The sequence below is a fragment of the Pteropus vampyrus genome, unplaced genomic scaffold, assembly GCF_000151845.1.
Source record: "Pteropus vampyrus isolate Shadow unplaced genomic scaffold, Pvam_2.0 Scaffold128, whole genome shotgun sequence".
NCBI classification, from domain to species: Eukaryota; Metazoa; Chordata; class Mammalia; order Chiroptera; family Pteropodidae; genus Pteropus; species Pteropus vampyrus.
This window is the reverse complement of record NW_011888909.1, coordinates 4584082-4597879: the sequence shown is the minus strand read 5'-3', so window position 1 is coordinate 4597879 and position 13798 is coordinate 4584082. Positions and strand designations below refer to the sequence as shown.

General features: G+C 37.3%; 1 protein-coding gene across 9 annotated transcripts in view; it reads left to right on the top strand.

Annotated features, from left to right (window-relative positions):
* Positions 1–13575, top strand: part of RABGEF1 (RAB guanine nucleotide exchange factor 1) — an 83253-nt gene extending 69678 nt beyond the window's left edge. For 6 of the 9 annotated variants that reach the window (XM_023534614.1, XM_011366978.2, XM_011366979.2 and 3 more), the window contains 5 exons: positions 145–226; positions 1090–1222; positions 3456–3547; positions 8185–8441; positions 11271–13575. In XM_023534614.1, the coding sequence (XP_023390382.1) occupies positions 145–226; positions 1090–1222; positions 3456–3547; positions 8185–8441; positions 11271–11669 (963 nt within the window). In that variant the 3' untranslated portion in view covers positions 11670–13575. Of the gene's footprint in view, positions 1–144; positions 227–1089; positions 1223–3455; positions 3548–8184; positions 8442–8640; positions 8818–8841; positions 9661–11057; positions 11208–11270 lie in introns of those variants that run through there. The other 3 variants (XM_023534615.1, XM_011366981.2, XM_023534616.1) reach the window with 3 other exon arrangements.
* The last annotated feature ends 223 nt before the right edge of the window (positions 13576–13798 follow it).

Below are 13798 nucleotides of genomic sequence, written 5' to 3'. Positions count from 1 at the left end.
TTTTTTTTCCCCTGCAGAGTTAATATAATTTCTAAGTACTTTTGAGATGTACCAGTTTGAGTGGGTTTTGGAGACTTCATAAAATTTAAAGCTTTTTTCCTCTTTCTTCATCTACCAAGCACCCTCTATGTCCCTTTGTTTCAGGATTTAAGCATTGAGGAACAGTCAGAGTGTACTCAGGATTTTTACCAGAGTGTGGCTGAAAGAGTGCAGACTCGTGGAAAAGGTAATACTTTGGTAGCCCGCCAGTCTCTTGGCAGTTTCTCCTTTCTCGGAAGGCCTGTCTGGTGTTCCCACTCTGCTTTAGAAATTACTCCAACATTCTGGTAGCTTATACTTAGCAGTGCCTTTGAATACCACCATGTTTATTATTCCTACATAATCTGAACAATTGAATAATTTATTGAGCTGTGTTTAATAACTTCATTAGGAGTAGAGGCAGAGTTGATTAGCACCCTTTATGAGGTTTCTAAGTAAAACCCCAACTTGGAATTACTATCTTGGTCAGTTATTTGTTCATGATTATGTATTCTTTATGTGGGTTGGGGTAGGAACAAAATTGACAACTGATTTAGCACTTTAGGTTTTTAGGGATCTTTCTTGAATTTGACTTCCATCAATGTTAGATTTGAGGATGTACTTAGCATACATGTATACCTGAGAAATCTGCCCTATATGTATACTTTGGAGTGATCTCTAAGGCTTTATAGTAAGCCTCAGAGAAGTGAAAAGGTGAGTCTTGCCAGCAGTCATCAGTTTTGGAAATTTCAAGTGCATTTCTAATGTAGCAGTAGAGAGTGACCCATACTAAGGTTTCCCCACTAGGGTGTTAGGAAGACCTAACACCTGTTAGGTCCTGCCAGAACAGCTTAAGTTAGAAGTAGGAATTCTGTAAAAGGCAGTCCCAATGGTGAGGTAATTTTTTAAGGATATTTTTTAATATAACATCTTATATTTTTGTTTCTGGGTGTGTTTAATGTATTTCTAGCAAATTAGTTTTCTGCTATATAGAAAGTACTATGAAAACATATTCTTAATTTTAAGTGTCCATCTTTATCTTGAGCTTTTATATCCATCTGGATATTTCAGTGCCTCCAGAAAGAGTTGAGAAAATAATGGATCAGATTGAAAAGTACATCATGACTCGTCTCTATAAGTATGTGTTCTGTCCAGAAACTACTGATGATGAGAAGAAAGATCTCGCTATTCAAAAGAGGATCAGGTAGTTGATTGTTTTGCTTTGTCTTCTTATATAGTAGTCCCCCCTTATCTACAGGGGAAACATTCCAATACCTCAAGTGGATGCCTGAAATTCAGATAGTACTGAATGCTATATATATTATTTCCTCACATACATACATACCTTTGATAAAATTTAATTTATAAATTAGGTACAGTAAGAGACTAATAATAATTTATAATAAAATAGAACAATTATAACAGTATACTGTAATAAAAGTTATGTGAATATGGTCTCTCTCTCAAAATATTAAGTTGAGAATTTCCACCTTTTCACTTAAAGCTCCTTACAGCTTCTCTTTGGCATTTCTGAATTGCCAGCATTAGTACTCTTGTGCTTTGGGGTCATTATTTAAGTAAAATGAGTTTTACTTGAACACAAGCACCGCAATGCCATGACAGTCGATTTCATAACCAAGATGGCTACTAAGTGACTAAGGGGCAGAGACTGTATACAGTGTGGAGATGCCGGACAAAGGGATGGTTCATGTCCCAGACACAGTGGGATGGCATGAGATTTAATCACACTACTCAGAACAGCACATAGTTTAAATAAACAATTCTAAAATTGTTTATTTCTGGAATTTTCCATTTAATATTTTCAAACCGTGTTTGACCCTGGGTAACTGTGGATAAGGGAGACTACTGTACTGCTTTATATAATAGGAAGAGGTTTCTAATTCATAGCCACTACACATTCCCAATTCAACTCATTCTAATCTACCTTGTCTAACTTCACCCAAGTCAACACACCAAAGCATTTCTTCTTCTTAAACATTGTTGGAGTAGAATATCATGCTACTAAGTGACTAATGGGCAGGTAGAGTACACCATGTGAATATGCTGGACAAAGGGATGATTCACATCTTGGGTGGGACAGTGTGAGGTTTAATCACACACACTACTGAGAATGGCAATTTAAAACTTATGATTTGTTTCTGGAATTTTTCACTTAGTTTTTTTGGACCACAGTTGACCATGAGTAACTGAAGCCGCAGAAAGCAAAACTGTGAATAAGGGGAGACTTATTTACTACTGTATTTACTACCAGCTGTTGGAAGAACACATTGTGGGAAAACAGAGCACTTGAATTTCAAACCTTGAGAGCAAGTGACAGCTAAGGTCCTGTCATCCTTAGCATATAATCTGTCAGAAAGAAAAGGAATATGGTACATACATAGGAAATGGCTCAAGTCACCATCTTGCTTATCCATCTGATTCCAAGCAGCTTTAGATAAGAACCATATTTGATGTTTGAGATTGTTTCAAATCTCCAAAATTCTGAGGAGGAAATTTCATTATTTTCTCTTTTCATTGTACTATCTTGATAACCATATCAAGGCAATGTCATTTTTTCTCATCTATACCAAGGGTGCTCGTTATTCAGCCATTTTCCAATCACTTTCCACTAGCACTGGGTTGATAATACTTTGCAGAGCACCCGGTTTTCCGTGACCAACAGAGTAAGCCTCAGTTCTCTGCATTCCAGTGGCAGTGAAACACTTAGGAAATAAGAAATCAAATTTGGTAACTGGGCAAAGACTGAGCATGATGAGGTATTTCTGGAGGAGAGAGGCCAAGGAATTTCAAATGGAGTTCCCAGACAGTGAGGCTGGTAATTGGTACTTTCTGGTGTCACACTAGAAGTGAGAAGTTGATATTGGAAAGATGGAAGATAGAGCCAGAACTAACAGGATGGGCTTGGACTGAGATGAAGAGTGAGAACGTTAAATAAGCAAGTGGTGAAAATCAGCAGTAGAATTTTTAATGTGAAGCTATAATGCGATCAGGGAACTCAGTGATTCAGGGTGAGGTGACACATGCTTGTTGCACTCTTACATAGGCTCTGGTATGCCTCAGAAGTTGAAGGCAGAGACTAATAGGACATTGATGGTGGTAGACAGTGAGGACAGGGAGCATTAGATTCCTCTCAAATAATTTCCAAATATCTAGTGCTTTTCAGACTTAGTATAATCTCATTTCAACCAGTAAAATTGCCTTACGCTTTTCTTGTGATAAGTGCAAAAGAAAAGCCTCATTTTTGGATTTTAGTTAACTTTGGCACATCATGTGAGCTCCTAATACGTGCTTGGGCCTAGGATTGCCTGAGTCATCAGTGGTTCACCCTATTTCCCCATAACTGAAGGAAATAACAAGATAAATGACTAAAGTCTATTCTTTCAACCTTTTTTTTTTACTATCTTTCTCTCTTGTAGAGCCCTGCACTGGGTTACACCTCAGATGCTTTGTGTCCCTGTTAATGAAGAAATTCCAGAAGTATCTGATATGGTGGTGAAAGCAATTACAGGTCAGTGAAACTGACAGTTTTTATATTTGGATGTTTTTCCCTTGAAGTTAACATTCTATTTTATTACTCTATACTTATTTCAGTGAGCAAAAAGACAGTATTTCTAAAATGCAGATTGCCAAAGATATATTAGAATGTGGTAAAAGTGATTTGTAAGAGTGTTAGTTTCATGAATTTGAAGCATTCTTATTAGCAGATAAACTACTTTTCCCCTTCACTTTACATGACCAAGGTCTCATTTCTTGGGTATTGAACTAAACTAAGGTCAAATACAGCTAGGGTATCTTTCTTTTTCTTTTCTCATTTTATTTTTTAATTAAATTTATTGGAGTGACATTGGTTAATAAAATTATATAGGTTTCAAGTGTACAATTCTATAATACATCATCTGTATATTGCATTGTGTGTTCACCACCCAGAGTCAAATCTCTTTCCATCACCATATATTTGACCCCATTTATAGGGTAAATTTCTTAAAACTCAGTTGCATTTATATGTTCAAAATAAATTTGGAGTAGGGGAGGGAATTGGTGAGGCAAAGTAGTCCCCAGGCTAGAGCTACATATTAAAACGATGCCTCTAACTGGTTGTTAATCAGAAATGTGCTTTGAATTATTTTTCTTCTTTGTTCAGGAAGTATATGAAGTGCCCTAAATTGATATGGCTCTGCCATTCTGGATAGGTCCAGGCACCTAATAAGGTTTCTTTTTCTTATTCACAGGAATAATTCAGCAGAAGTGCTACACAAACATTTAAAAAACAAAAAAACAAACAAACAAAAAAACTCATGATTGAGAAGACATCCAACCTTAGCCAACTGCTCTAGGAGAAGAGATGGAAAGTCTTGCACATTTAGAGATTGTTAATGGAATTCTAGAAAGGAAAGTAGGTTAGCTAATGTTAGCAGGCTATTGTTGGAGGCAGGCTATTAAGTAGACTCCTTTGGTTATAAGAACCAGAGACTCACTCAAGTAACAGGAAGAAATGAGGATTTGCTTAAGATATCAGGATTGGAAGGGAGGCAGACTCTGACAGAAACAGCTCCACAGCCTCTCTGTGGATTCGGTTATCTGCTGTTAACATGATTCATCCACTTTCTCAGGTTCTGCTTTCCTTTGTATATCTGACACAGGACAGGGCACATTCCCCTGAGTGGGCCTGCACAGAGAGAGAGGGTTCTTTGACTGAGTGTAAGAAAGAATTCAAATGAACATTAGAATTAGAGTTAATGAAAAGTTTATTAGAGAAGGGCTAATGCTCAATAGACAGAGCATAGTCTCCTTTCAGAAACAGAGTGAAAGAGCCTGAGAGAAATTCAGAGCGACAGAGACACTGAGAGGGACTGAGATAAAGACACAGAGGGACCCTGAGTGTTCAGGGAATTCAGTTTTTATATCATTCTTAGTTTCTGCAAATTACAGTTTAAAGACTTTGTTCACCCATTTTCTTTTGATGGTATGGGCATATAGCATAAAAGAGGCAGAGTATGTAGCATGAAAAGGTAAGAGTATGTAGTGTGAAAGGCTTGCTGGCAGTTCCTAACCTTTGATCCCTATGTTCCCCATGGTTTTAGCCACAGGGAATGAGTGATTTTATTTTCCCATGTAGGATGCCACTTAAAAACTCTGTTTTTCAGTTTTCCCTCCACACCACAGTATGAGGAAATAGTTTGTTAGCAATCCCAGCAGAAATCTTCCTTTGTTCTGCAGGTTTCCTGGTGTTCTGGCTATAGGGCTGATCAGCATTTTGCAATTTTTTAATATAGTTTGATTAAACATTTTAGTTCTCTTGCCTCCTCCCTACATTATGTCTTTTCATTTCAACTCCTGTTATTAAATGAATTATTCTCTTTAATTCCCTGTGTAGAGTCTAGTTGGCCTAGCTAAATACTGCCATCTTTGTTGTTCAAAGCTTTTCTAATAGGCTACATCATAGGTCCAGTGAATCGAGTCCCTTGGGTCAAGGCCCACCCCTACTCCTACCTTTCGCTCAGGGAACATTGTAAGAAATTGAAGATGAGAGCCTCTCAAAAAACTGGATGTGGACCTTTTAGACTTTTACCAAGTTCAAGACCAACTGGTTTGTGTTTAAATTACTCCAAGGAATTTATGTTGAGGACTCTTATGAAAAGCCACAGGACAGACCTTGTAAAACCAGAAACAAAAGTGCCCAACTGTTGTTTACTTAAAAATAGAACTAAGAGGATTTCAATACATCAACAGTTTGTTAATAGAATTTAAGAGGTAAAACTTTCCTCTCAAAGCACCTGAGATGGAGTTTCAAGAGATCTTTCAATAAAAAGTCAGCCGCAAAATTTTAAAAACCTTGCTCTTTTCATTTTAGCCCTTACATCTTGCCCATTCAAGTGCAGACATATTCTACCTCTGCGAGGACCAGAGGTTATGTGATTACTTGCTTCCTACTCTAACTAAAATTGTCAGCCTCAGTACGGGAATATTTAGAGAGGATGGTCTATAATAATGGTCTAAAATATAGAGATATCAGTTAAATTTCTCCAAGTCATCCCATGTGTTACTAATCAGCACTATTAGTTTTGTTTATAAAGAGACTGCATGAGGCATTTTCCATTTTAGTTGACATTTATCATCTAATGGGTAGCCAGGGATGCTACTAAACATCCTGCAGTGCACAGGACAGTCCCTTAACAACAAAGAACTTTACAGCTTAAAATGTCAGTAGAGCCCAGGTCGAGAAAACATGACCTAGAAGTACAGCCTACTTTGTTTCAGAACTCCATTAAAGATAAGTCTAGACATCTAAGATAGTATCTATCCTCAACCCTGTCTTTCCTACTGATTAGAAGTAAAAGCCTTGGACAGAAGACACAAAGCAATTGTCTAAGAACTCTGAAAAGTGAATAGTAACAGGCAGATTGGGGAGGGAGAACATTACTAGAAGAATGAGTAATACAGTAGTGAATTTCCTATTTTGTTTGCTTTTCCTCCCATATATCCTAGTTTAGACTTTAGGGCAGTGCAAATCATGGAACTGCACATCAGGTTAAGGAGTCCAAAAGGGTTCCAACAGAACTCAGGCTGAAGGATACTTAGGAAGGGGAGTGAGGGTTGCTGCGGGATGAAGAATGTGGGAGAAATCCCTTGGATTTTGTTTTTTTTCTTTTCCTTCTATTCTGTTCTTTACACTCCTAGCCCTGCCCCTGGGCAGTGGTAGCTACACATGCATCCAGATAAAAAGTAATTCATTTTTTATTTACTTTAAAACTTAAATAATAAAGATTAATGAGAAAATGGTTAAATGGTTAAAATAGAGAATAAAAGTCAGTGATAAAACGCTAAATAAGGTCAGTCAAAGTAGAAAAAAGTGGTAAAAAAAATTTTTTCCCTAATATCTTTTTTGTAATAAGTTCTATTTAAATAGAAAAGGAAAAATAGACTGAGGTATAATAACAATAATTACAACCCCGAATTAAAAGAACTAATAAAATAAAAGAAAGTTACATAATTCACAAAATAAACTTATAAGGAGAGGAAATAAAAGCATTAGTAAGTTAAAATAAAGCCTGTATACTCTCCAGTGTTTCTATCCCCCACATATGGCTGTTGGTGCTGTGAGGGTCCTCTAGGTAACCAACCTTAGAGATAGGAACTGAGAGCAGAAAGAACTCTCTGGCCCATACCACCATCCCACCTAATCTGAAACTTTTATTCCTTCTCATGGCAAAATTTGCTGTCAAATATAGCTGCCTCAGCTATTTTCTTTCATGATGTTCCCAGATGGCAAGCAGATGTGTACATCCAAAGACACACTCCCTCCCCCTACTTGTGTTATTCTAGCAGTGAGTTTGTACATACACTGGCTTTTCCTCACCACTTCCTAGTCCTCGTGACAAAGGGGTCATGCATATTAAGAGCCAAACAATTGGACAGAGTGGTAGTGAATGGCAGTGAAATAATTTTTTTCTGAGAGAAAATGTTGCTTATGCGATTAAATTTATACCCTTGCTTTATCCCCTTTGCTCACCAGCAGGTTATAAGTGTCTTAAAGTTTCTGTAGATGTTTATAGCTGATGGAGATTTACATGCCGTGAGGATTGACCACTGTGGATCTCCGTGTGATAGGTTTCAGCAGCTGTATCTTGATATGTAAAACAAAGATGCTTTGTATAGTAGCCACATTTCTGAAAAGCAGTATGCAAAGTAAAGATTTCTAAACTGAGTTTTACAGTATATTAAGAGGAGTAGAAGCAGTATAAAGACTCTTCTCTATAGAACTCATAAGAGGTTTGCCATCATGATTAAAAGAATAGATTTTAGATTCAGTTAGACTTGGTTTCAAATCCCCTCTCTGTTACTTGCTATCAGTATGATCTTGGGCAAATCATCAGACTTCTCTGAACCTCAGTTTTCTTATCAATAATAGTATCCCGTGCATCATCTGAGGATGAAAACATATGCCGGTAGAGCATACTGGCTCATGGTCATGTGTTCTGTGCACTAGTATTTACTGTCCTTGCCATCTTAAGTTTTTCATACACTAAGTTAGCTGGTAGATAAGGGGGTTGCGAGATTACTTCTTTAACTTAATAGAAAAAAATGTTTATCTTAATGCTTCTTTTATGTTATTTTTATTGGAATAGTGTCTTTTCTGCTTTATAGATATCATTGAAATGGATTCGAAGCGTGTGCCTAGAGATAAGTTGGCCTGCATCACCAAGTGCAGCAAACACATTTTCAATGCCATCAAGATCACCAAGAATGAGCCAGCTTCAGCCGATGACTTCTTACCCACTCTCATCTACATTGTTTTGAAGGGCAATCCCCCACGCCTTCAGTCTAATATTCAGTATATCACCCGCTTCTGCAACCCAAGCCGATTGATGACTGGAGAGGATGGCTACTATTTCACCAATTTGGTAAGTACAGGGTAATAGGTAAGGAGAGGAAGCCAGGGTACATAAGGAAGTGCTTCTGGTAAATTGTCTAAAAAGACAATTTAAGGTACTTGAATCTCCAAACCTCCAGAAATGTGTTGTGATTTATTTTTACATCTTAAATTTATATTCTTTTTTGTACCTAATTTTGTGTTTTTCTTTTTTTTCCTTTTCCTTTAAGTGGATTCCCCAAAGCATTTAAGCTTCAGGTCCCTCAAAACCTAGACCTGCCCTCTTACTCATCACCATCAGTCATTGTGTTCGCCTACCTGTTACTGTATTGCCAGCATTTGGGGAGTGTGGTTTGCAGGTGGAGGGACTTCAGAATGCTTTTTCAAAGTGATGTTTGCTCCATTATTTGCAGTGTTTTTTATCCTTCTAGATATGCGGTTGTTTATACTCCACAAAAAAACTTAGTGACCGAAGTACTCATATTCCTTAACAAAAATGAAACATGCACTTGACTGCTAGAGAAGAGCCTTTGGATGCAATTGTTTATCTAGAGAGTATCAGACAATCCAGAAATCCTGAGAAGTATGGAAATGGAAACATGATAGTAGGAGATATGAAACAAGACCAGCAGATGTTTGAGGGTAGCCCTCGTTGTTGACAGTGGAGTCTGCTGGCTTCCTACACTCCGCAGCTTCCTGGCGCCTTGACTTACAGCCTTAACTATGTTTGCACCTTCTTTTTTCATCTTGTTCTTGCTCAGAGTGGGCTTCTAGTCCCACTTCATCAATGAAACTGCTCTGGCAAAAGTAAAAAATCTGCCAGTTGCCATATTCCATGGGGACCTCTCAGTCTTCATTTTAGTTCACTTCTTTAACACCCTTGATGACTCCTTTGTTCTGGAACTTCTTATGTCTCTTGGCTTCCACGATTCCAGTACTTCTTGTTTCTTTTTAGGTTTTGTGTCCTCTACTTCCTCTTGAATTGTGTCACTCCCTGGGGTTCTGTCCTCTCTGCATTTCTCTCCCTAGGCTGTCTCCTGTGGTCACAGCTCTGCTGGTCACCTGTACAGTGATGACCCACAGGTTTGTGTCACCTGTTTTGACCTCACGTTGAGCTCCACTTCCAGCTATTTGTTGTGCCTCAGACTTAATTTGTTTACAACTAAAACTGCTTCCCCACCAAATGTTTTTTTCTTTTCTGATATGTAGTTGACCCTTGAACAACATGGATTTGAGCTGCGTGGGTCCGCTTATTTGCAGATTTTTTTAACACCTGGTCTTCCTAGGCGGTCTCCCATCCAAGTACTAACCAGGCTCAATCCTGCTTAGCTTCCGAGATCAGATGAGATTTTTTTCAATAAATTTTTTAAATGTATTTTCTTTATGATTTTCTTAATAACATTTCCTTTTCTTAGTTTACTTTATTGTAAGAATATAGTATATAATGCATGTAACATATAAAAATGTGTTAATCGGCAGTTTATGTTATGGGTAAGACATTAAATCCAGTCAAGAGAAGGCTACTAGTAGTTAAGTTTTGGGGGAGTCAAAAGTTATATTTGGATTTTTGACTGTGGGGCTTAGTAGGGGATTAACTTCTATGTTTTTTAAGGGTCAATATACACTGTTTCCATTAGTGGCAATATTATATATCCATTCACCTAAGCCACGAATATTAGGCTGGTCTTAGAGTCCTCTTCTCTCCAGATAAAGGGCTGTAGCAATTCCATACACAGTGTGAGCCCATACGGAAGAGTCAGATGGGCACGTTCTCATCAGATGAATCAGTTGTAATAGATTTGCTAAGTATTCCTTAGAAATGATTTGCTTTTTTATGTGTAATGGAGTAGAATCCTGTGAATGAGTCTCTCAGAAATTCTGAGAGCTACCTATTTCCCCCTGATTATATTACACGTTTTTTCTTGTGAAAATAGTTTTAAAAATTGTAAATGGTATGTGTTTCTTGTAGAAATATATGATATAAGTAAATATAACTGATGTCAGCTTCACTGACTGTTAGCAACAGACCTATGAGCTAAGCATGTTACATGTGTTACATTGTTTAATTCTCACAATAAATCTGGGTGGGATTCCTCCATTTTACAGATGCAGAAACCTCACAGAGCTTATGAAACTTCCCTAGGGTCACACAAATCTGCTGTCAAGTGACAGAGGTGACAACTCAAGTTGCCTGATTTCAAAGCTTGTTCTTTTAACCATATGATTTAAAATATCTCTTGAGGCCCAGCGGTCTGTGTGCCACACCAGTACCTGGGGGCACACTCAATGGCTGGTCATGCCCAAGTGGGCATTGTGGGACTGGCAAGACCTCAAAAGGAAATGGCTTTATGGGGCATGCCCCCAGATGCTTGGCTGTGGAGCTCTTGGCCACAGTTCCTCTGCTCTACAACATGGCAGGGAAGCAGAGAGCCTCTGACTTCAAGGAATTATTCAGTTTTTATCCATGGGAAACTCTGTAGTAGCCAGTGTAGAACAAACACTGGCGGTGCCCCCTCAAATATTTCACTCTGTACAAGACCCTAGCACCTTTGAACAACCCAAGAACAGAACTGAATTTCTGACTGTCAGACACAGTGGGAATTGGTAATTAACATTTTTTTAAAACATTTTTTTTTTTAATTTGTAGAAAATTGTTTCAGATGGGAACATAAAGGAAACATGACTGGCTGTGAGTTGGTAGTTTTCAAAGCTGAAGTCTATGGAGGTTCAGTAGGCTAGTATATTGTCTACTTTTGTTTCTGTTTTAAATTTGCCATAATAAAAGGATTTTTAAAAAGCTATTAGAATATTTGTAGTTCTTCATATGACTATAATAAATAACATTCTCTTCTTTTTCTAGTGTTGTGCTGTGGCTTTCATTGAGAAATTAGATGCTCAGTCTTTGAATTTAAGTCAGGAAGATTTTGATCGATACATGTCTGGCCAGACTTCTCCCAGGAAGCAAGAATCTGAGAATTGGTCTCCTGATGCTTGTTTAGGTGTTAAGCAAATGTATAAGAACTTGGATCTCTTGTCTCAATTGAATGAACGACAGGAAAGGATTATGAATGAAGCCAAGAAACTTGAAAAAGACCTAATAGATTGGACAGATGGGATTGCAAAAGAGGTTCAAGACATTGTTGAGAAATATCCACTTGAAATTAAGCCTCCAAATCAGTCTTTAGCAGCTATTGACTCTGAAAATGTTGAAAATGATAAACTTCCTCCACCACTGCAACCTCAGGTTTATGCAGGATGATAAAAATGTACATGGATAGTATTTATTTAGCCTAAATTGTAGCTAGCTGTTACTACAGTCCACTGAATGGATCTAAAATGTAACTTAATTGCTTATAAATGTCAGCAATTTTAAAGGTACAGTTTGTGGGGATTCTTTTTGTTTTGTTTTTCCTAAGGGAAGCTTAGTAAATAATAAAGCAGTATTTATTTGAATTACTGAAATAGATTCATTTAAGGCATGTGTGAAAATTTCGTCTAAATCGATTTTTTCTCCATGATTTTTCTATATGCTTCCTTCGTGGCATTCAATGTAATATGGATTTGGGTAAATAATTGCCTCTTAAAGGATAAAACAAGTGAATGCTACGAAATGTGTGTTCAAGGGAATTCAGTGGTACCACTACTCTACACTTTGAAATAATTTTATAATTGTAAAGATAGAAGATATATTGATAAGTATGTAAAATTGTAAATATGTTAAAAAAAAGGAATGGTATGTATCGTGCATGGCATTTCATGCGTCCTTTTTTTTTTTTTAGTTTAAAATGGTTTATTTAATGTTACCTTTAATACTGTTTTATTTGATTTCCCCACTAAAGTGAATCTAGAAGTGTTTAGACATACTCCCCTTAAAATTTTGACTCCATCTTTAACAATATGGTAACCCTAACTTTGAGGTACTGTAGAGTCAGAAACTATGACACCATTGAGGTTCAAGACAATTTTAAGTCATATAAAGTCACTGTACAGTTTAGTCAATGAAAGACTTTGAACCATGCTTCACACATCTCTTTCCTCTTTTCATTCAGCAGATATTGAGCTCTTTGATGTAAAGGAGAACTTGCTCTGGGTCAAAGGACAGGGGAATGAGTGGGACTCTGCTGGTGAGAGCTGATGGGGTGCCCTCAGAGCTATAAAGTACAGAGGGAGGGGGACCTTTTGCCTCCATAGTGTACTTTTGACTTTATGGACAACCCCGACACATGTCATATAAACTTTCATGGTTTCTCAACCTCAATACTACTGATATTTGGGACCTGAGGGGTATCTGTTGTGGGGGATTATGCACTGTAGGATGTTTAGCAGCATCCCTAGCCTATGTATCCACTAGATGGCTACATAGGCTCCCCACAGTTGTGAAAAATTGTCTCCAGACATTGCCAAATGTGTCCTGGGGTGGGGGGCGGGTACAAAATCTCTCCAGTTAAGAACCACTGATCTATTTTGTAAGCAAGGGAGTTATCCTCTTGGTAGTTAATACAGTATAACCAAAGAATATTGCATTAAGTGCACAGCGTAATGTTAACTGATATCTCATTCAGTGAGACTTTACAGCCACTGTCCGTGTGGAACCTTTTCTAATACTAATGGAACCTTTCATAACCTAAATATGTGATTGATGTTCCTCCTTCCCATCAGTGATTTCTTCAGATTATCAGTGTACCTGGGAAATTGAAATTCCCAGGGCACCGTTCTTAAACAAGGTCATATCACACAAGCAGTAAAAAAGTTTCCTTTTCTTTTGTAATACCTTGTTAATAGTGTACCCACAAATTTGTAGTGCAGTAATTTTGAAGTAAAACTAGGGTAAGTATAAAACTTTATCTTTTACTTAAATTTACATATAAAATCCATCAAGTTAACACATCTATTGTCATAAGCACTGAGGATATGAAGCGGTTCGCTGAGACAGTTCATGTGGAATGGAAGAGTTGCTCTCAAATATTGGTGAGAATTAGCTGTTAGAAACCTGGGTCCAAATGATTCTCATAGAAAGATCCCCCAACCACTTTTTTTTAAATTTTCTATGTATTTTCTAGGTGCTAATCCAGGTATACATACTCAATTCTCCTGGGAATATATAGTTCTTTTAGTCTGTGTGCATTGTTTGTTAAATAAAATGTGTATATCAGCCTCCCACTAAAGCTGTTCTCTTGATTTCTTACATATCTTTAAAGTAATTTGTTGAGTTAATTTTTTTGTGTATCTCTCATATTGGTTGAATTCTTCAGATATGGATTCTTGCCTTAGGTAGAGGCTTATTTTTCTCTTAAGGCAGCATCAATACTATGGCCAGAGTTTCTTTTTTCTCAATAAGAAAATATTAATATTTTATGTAATATAAATGTGATTAGAGTAAACCTTTGT